At 38.2% G+C, this 6,791-nt stretch overlaps 1 protein-coding gene across 2 annotated transcripts in view; it reads right to left on the bottom strand.

Moving 5' to 3' along the window:
- Positions 1-1,034: 1,034 nt before the first annotated feature.
- Positions 1,035-6,791, bottom strand: part of LOC101167664 — a 72,537-nt gene continuing 66,780 nt past the window's right edge. Inside the window, exons 2-5 of one of the 2 annotated variants that reach the window (XM_023951840.1) lie at positions 5,454-6,068; positions 5,041-5,371; positions 4,789-4,964; positions 1,035-1,486 (exon numbers count right to left, since the gene is read on the bottom strand). In XM_023951840.1, the coding sequence (XP_023807608.1) occupies positions 1,255-1,486; positions 4,789-4,964; positions 5,041-5,371; positions 5,454-6,061 (1,347 nt within the window). In that variant the 5' untranslated portion in view covers positions 6,062-6,068 and the 3' untranslated portion in view covers positions 1,035-1,254. The remainder of the gene's footprint in view (positions 1,487-4,788; positions 4,965-5,040; positions 5,372-5,453; positions 6,069-6,791) is intronic. The other variant, XM_023951839.1, reaches the window with a different exon arrangement.

Here is a 6,791-nt window from a genome sequence, read left to right as displayed (position 1 = left end):
TGCACGCCCATGAGTCGAAGTGTCCTTGGGCAAGACACTGAACCCCACCTTGCCTCTGGTGGTAGGCGGGCGCCTGTGTTTGGCAGCGGAGCGACCACCAGTGTGTGACTGTGTGTGTGAATGTGTGTGTGACTGGGTGAATGGGTCTGTGACTGTAAAGCGCTTTGTCCTTGTAGGAAGAAAGGCGCTATATAAGTATACGCCATTTACCAACATTTGTCCCAAAAAACCCAAAAAGATTATATGATGGAAAAAAAAACAACTAACTATTCAGGGCAACCAACTAAATATAGGTTTTGTATGCCAATAGGTAGAGTGAAACAATGCAATATAAAGATCAGCTGCAACTTGTATACAAATATATAGGCAAAAACACAAGAACGTAGCTTTAGTAACAAGGGGTCATTGATCACTTAGGTGTATTTGTATAAATGAGTACATATATGTATTATAAAGTATTTACTATATTACACATACATATTAGTCAGTATGACATGTCAAATATTAGAGATGTCAAAAGTTGTAGGTGTGTCAATGAAAACATAAACCAAGTATATGTAATATTTAACCTTTACACATACATATACATATGAGTATAAATACATGTGCATGTACAACTATTAAAACATATTTGTTCATAATATAAAAAAATTAAAGAAGAATACATTTACTGTACATTCTAGTTTTTGAGGTAGTACTAAGTTGAATTTAATATCTTTAAAGCACTCCCTTTCATACATTTCATTGTGTATTTTATTGAACTTGACTGATGTATAGTCATTAATTAATGGCATATTCACATGTATGCTGCTGTATTTCTGTCGATGATACAACTATCATTTAAAATTTAATCAGAGTTAGTGACTTTACTTTTGATATCACATCATAAAGGACATTTACAAAGCAAAAGGAAGTTTTTAAAATGATAACCAGTAGAAATTAACAAAATTCTCCCACAGCTGCAGATTTAACCATAAACTTACAAAACCACTTAAAACAAGTCTTTTAAGAAACAGTGAATTAGACGACACAAGCAAAGAATGACCCAATGAGAGCCGGAATGTTCTTTAATTAAACATTTGTCCGGCTACAATTTCACAATCCCTGCTTTTCAACAAAAATCATACAAACAATTAACGTTTCAAGATAACGGATCTTTTTGACTTCCAAAAGTGAACAGACTACAAAAGACTCACAGTATTATTGAAAACTAACTTGGCTCACACCGCGCTCATCTTTTCACCTGCTGTTCCCTCAGCTCTGCTCCTCCTCCCTCAGCTGTCCTGCCCTCCGCAGAGCCTTATCCACGTTAGGAATCAGTTTTTCCTGGAAGTCCCACAGTCGTTTGTCCACATGAAGTTGCTCCAGCTTCAGGGATCCTCGCAGGGCCACACGGATGTGAATAATGCGACAAACCTCCATTGGAACTTTGAACCGCTGTCCAAACTTTGTTAAGACTTCATGCACTGATGTCTGCTCCACCAACCTGTTAGACAAGAGTCACATAAAAATTAAATTGTGTGTACATGTTAGTCTGAAACTGCTTAAAATGTAATTCTTTAAGTTTTGGAGCCCTCTTGTATGGATAAATTAGCCCCATACACAACCTTTTTTTAATAAAAAGGAAAACTGTAAACTGAAGTAATATTCGAAGATTTACTGAAGATGAAGAATAAAATAAAGATTTTATTTCTTTTGGCCAGGGAAATTGTAAAATAGAGTAAATAGGCCCAACTTATAGATTTTGATGAAACCCCACAAATAATATTAAAGCTGATTCAATCTTCCCTTATATGCTTATTGCATGTGGCTTCTGAAGTGAACAGATTCTTCTGTATTCTTTTTGTCGTTTTTCTTAACCCATAAGAACCCATGGTAATATCAGTGAAACAGAAAGACATCCGAAAGGTGTTCTGTGGCCCACGGTGAGAGAGTTTGTAGATGACTTTTCATGAGGTACCGTCCAGGTCTTTGTCCTGAGATAAGAAAAGGTAAGATAAGAAAATCCTTCTGTGTCACGGATGAAGTTCTCCACACCCTCGGTTGGCTCTTCACACAAAAGGTCCAAAGTTTTTTCAAACTATTATTTTTTAGTGGTTTTTAGAGAGGGATGTTGCTGAAAGACAGCAGGGAAACCAGGCCACACAGTCTTCCCCTTTTTAGTGTCTTTGTTTTTTTCTTTTCCGGGATTAAAGGACTGGTTCGGTACTCCTTAGAAATCTGTTCCGGGTTCCAAATAGGAAGTAACCGCTCGCCCAAAGAAGCCGAGATCCCATACACCTCTATAGAGAAATAAACAGCAACAGTTATTTTATTTCTCAGAATACCCATTGTTGCTATGATGCAGTTTTCTTGACATGCTCTTGCTAATCCTAATTTTCATGATATTTTTTCTTTATCACAAGTTATTCAAGTTATAAGCTGACCAATCAGAGACTCCATCCAGTACTTTTACACAGTCAATGGTCATTTCCTGTGTCTGGTCCTTTGTTCAGAGAATCCGCTTCAGGTTTTCCAACTGTCCTCTCTTTTTTTAGAGAATTGTTTCTGTGTTTTCTTTAGAAAGCTGTTGTTTTCTTGGTCCATTATTTGCGTTGCAAATTTGAGCCAGGTTTCCGGCAGATATTTGGCTGGATAATGTCCCAGATGTTACTAGTGGAGTCTATCCTTTACAGGAAGAGTTGAAATAATGAAGCGGGTAAAACCCAGAAAACATGGGGGAAAAAAATTGGTTCTCCCAAAGCGTTCCAGAGGAACGTCGCTCTTGCAAAACCCCCAGTATTTCCGTTTTCTTTCTTCTTTTTCAACAGCCGATGGGACTTAAATTAAAGGGCCCGCCTATCAATGGTCTGTGGTATATCCCACATCATTTTTCTTTGGGGGAAAATGGGTCTGGGTTCTTATGGGTTTAAAACAGTTTCAGTAAAGAAAAATCAGACTTTATTTTCAACTATCATGTGTTTAGATTTATATAATGGTCTAAATAATTTTGCCTTTCGTTTTTCCAGGAGGAAAGGATCACTAAACACAACCTGAATTTTATACTTTTATATGAAACATGCTTGGTCTGTTGCACCGAGGTTCTCATAGAATCAAAGCCTCTTAAGGGTCTGTGAGTCAACTAAGTGTGGGGGTGTAGTTCCCACATTTAAATACTGAGAAGTTTGACTTATTTAAGTACCCCTGCTTTGACTTGAAAATCAGGCAAAGCCCCTCACACGACAACCTAACATCACCGGTGCAACAGAAGTGGTGAACAATATTGGAGCTGTCCAGCCCCGCAGTTTTGAGCCAGATGCCAGCTGCTCAGACGAGAAAAACGACTTGCATGGATCTACTACAAGCAGATGCATTGGAATGGAGCAGACCAGGCAGCTTGTAGCCCACCGAATGTCACACCTACAGGTATTTTCCAACTACATATTTTTGACTGCGCTTGTTTCACGATTTGAATGCAGAAATACTAAGAAGTTCAATCTTGATCTTAATTTTTCTTTAAATGTGTTCTCTATCCTCAGAAAAACGCCACAAGAACATGTTTCAACACCAAAAACACAATTTTCATTGGAGTGGGGGTTTCATGCAGGAGTTTTTCCACTGTTTTTTCCCTCCTTCCTCTGCGTGTGCTTCCTGTGAGGGAAGACACGTGGTGGTGACCCAACGAGCTGTGCAATCAGGCCCCAGAGCCAGCCACCAGGCCTGCATATAAGCTCCAGTGGATCACTTAAGGAAAGAGCTCTTTCTGGATCACAACACAGATGAATGTGAACAGCTCTTTATGTTGGAGATTGTGGGAGGTTTTTGGACAGGAAAGACAGGGTACCCTGTACACCTCATGTAGCTTGCTTTCTGTTAGACACACTAGGCAAGTTGGTTGGTACCACCCCTTGTGTATTATGACCTCTTTATAAAAAAAAAAAAAAAAAAAAAAAAAAAAAGAAAAATCAGTGAGACTTTTGTTTTCTGGTTCTGTTTTGGAGCAGTGATAGTTAGGCCATGTTTTGTTTTCTTTTTTTCATTCCTTTAGCCCAACCTTGGTCCCTACCTCCCCTCCTCCTCTTCAAGAAAAACTTATTCATTGTGTGTGCTTATGTTACGTACACTCCAGCCCTGGACCTGTACGTTTGTGGACGTAACAGCGGGTCTTGAAATAAAGTGTGTTTAACTCTGATGTATAAAATAAATAAATTCAACTTACAATTTCACACAACTGGTCTGGTGCACATCTGTACTTACTTTCTTCAAAGGTAAACGGTCAAAAATTATTAAGTGGTCTTGCAGTAACTGTAGTTAAATACATGAAACTCTGACAACCTGAGACAGTTGTCTAAAAGATTTTTTTTTCTATACCTGAAAAAGGACTTTTATTGAGCTGCTCTAAACTCACCATTTCAGTTGCTCTTTTCACACGGGTGGCAGGCCATTGCATCGACTCTTGTGTGGTAAAACCCAACATGCAAGAACTTCTATTCTATGATCATGTAGTGTAGAAAGACCTTCATATCAAAGGCAGTTTTCAATTCCTGGATGCTAATCTCTTTGCTTTAATCCTGATTAAGTGTCTCCAAGTTTCTGTGTGCGCGATAAGGTTTTTGTCCAAAAAGTATTAAATCAAGTTTATGAAACAAAAACCTCTTTTGCCAAAAAAGGTCAATACAGAGAAAACAAACTTTTTTTACAGTGTTAAGTTAAAAATAAATAAGTTAAAAAGTTTGGACACACCTTCTCATTCAAATTAATGAGAAGGTCTGTCCAAACTTTTGGTCTGTACTGTAGGTCCCAGCCTACCTTGGCTGAACTATCATCTTGTGTGGGTGATAAATATTCCTGTCTGGGTCTTCTCTGTAGATGTGCTCCAAAATGTTAACTCCTGGCACCTTGTTCCACCTAGGAAGATGAAATCTTCCACTTGGTTCAAAGTGTTTCTTGGGAAAGATGTGGTTTTCAACGAGGAACTCTGCTACCTACAGAACAGCAAGAGTTTGATGTAAACAGAAAGGAGGAAACTTATCCGTTATGTGCATATATTGAATGGCTTACATTTGAATGCTGTGATTGCAGCATATCCATCATAGAGTTCAGGTTGTCGTGTTGGTATGGCATTATGATCTCATCTATATCATTCAGCAGGACGTAGCGCGAACGCTCCATGGATCTATAGATGCAGTCATTGAGGGTGACGATCTGACCAAAATACTGCAGGTCTCCTCCATGTTCTTTGAAGTTCCAGCCTTTGGATGGATTCAGGTACTGATTGATGGGCCATTGAACCATTTCAACAAAACCTTCCTGGCTGTAGCTCTTCAGAAGACGGTCCAGTTCAGGACCACAGCTGGTGTTGTAGATCACCACTCTGTTCACACCAAGCAACCTGCAAAAAACAATTTCTTATTAAATAAACTGGAATCCGTTTCATTTGTGTTCTTTTAGCCCTTACAAACAGCTTTTCTTACTTGTACATCTCCAGACTTTGTGTAAACTGAAGCACATTGTTGTAATCTCCAAAGAGGGTAGAAATGCAGACAGTGAAGTTCATTCTGGTCTCCTTGTTGTGGGTCTTTCTGTTTCTTATTGGCAGCCAAAGTTGGTCAGATATATTAACAGGATTTTGTTTGGTCAGAAGAGTCACATGAGTTGCATTACAGTTATCAGGTTTGCTACACAGAACATCTGTAGCTCCAAAGGGAAAACCAAAGTGATCTGAGTGCACTAGAACAGAGGCGGATGTGGTTTCACTTAAAAATCCAGCACAGAAGAAAATACAGTGAAGAGGATGGATGGAGTCTCTCCTGAATATTCCAATGATGCGGACGTCAAAACCCTTCACTCTCTGATCCATGAAAGCTGATACCAAAAAGTGTTTGGTGTTGGTGAGGGGAGTGATTGTCTGCTGGGACGCCAGAATTGAAGACTCAACTGGCTGCGAGACGCGCTTTGGCTTTGGGACGAACCTGTTTGTTATGGGTGGTATGGTGTTAAAGACAGTAATGAAGAAATATGCCACCATAAGGAGAAGAACCACTGCTCTGTAGTTTCCCTTTTCCATAGATGCTGAGATCATTTCCCACCTGTAACAGAACCAGGAACAAACATGCAGTTAATGTACAAGCCTAGGTTTACATTAATCTCACCACCCATGAGACATGTCCTAGATATGACCACCGTTTACCACTTATGACTATAAAGAACCTCCAGCAAATCTAAACTCTTAACACCAGATTACTACTTCCTGTCCCATAAAAATATGAGTATTTCTACTGACTTCAAGAAAAAACAACAACAACAACAACAACAGTATGGCTTTTGTTTTGCAGTTTGGTCTATTGAGATTTACTTCCATTATCAATTTAATGCAATTAGCTCCTAATGCAATTAGCTAATTGCATTAAATTGATAATGGAAGTTATATATATATATATATATATATATATATATATATATATATATATATATATATATAAAAAAAGGATCAAAATCTAAAATACATTAACAATTTAATTTTTAACGACAATCAACTACTTTTTTTGCAACTTTTTAAGCATTCAACACTGAAATAAGAACATGCTCCCAAAGTTTCAATAAGTAAAAAAACTAATGTAGTTTGTGATCTCATAGATTTTCAGTAATTTAGACCATGAAAGCAGGGCTTCAAAGATCCTTCTGACTTTGAGTTTCAAGCAGGAAGTGCTTCAAGTCAAAATAGAGATACGCAAATGAAAAAAGCTTTTGACAGTGACTGTATGTCAAGAGAGAGGCGTACATATCTCAGAATATTGAGAGTGAAAGGAGGA

Source organism: Oryzias latipes, chromosome 22 (assembly GCF_002234675.1).
Source record: "Oryzias latipes chromosome 22, ASM223467v1".
NCBI lineage: Eukaryota > Metazoa > Chordata > Actinopteri > Beloniformes > Adrianichthyidae > Oryzias > Oryzias latipes.
This window is presented reverse-complemented; position numbering and strand designations above follow the sequence as displayed.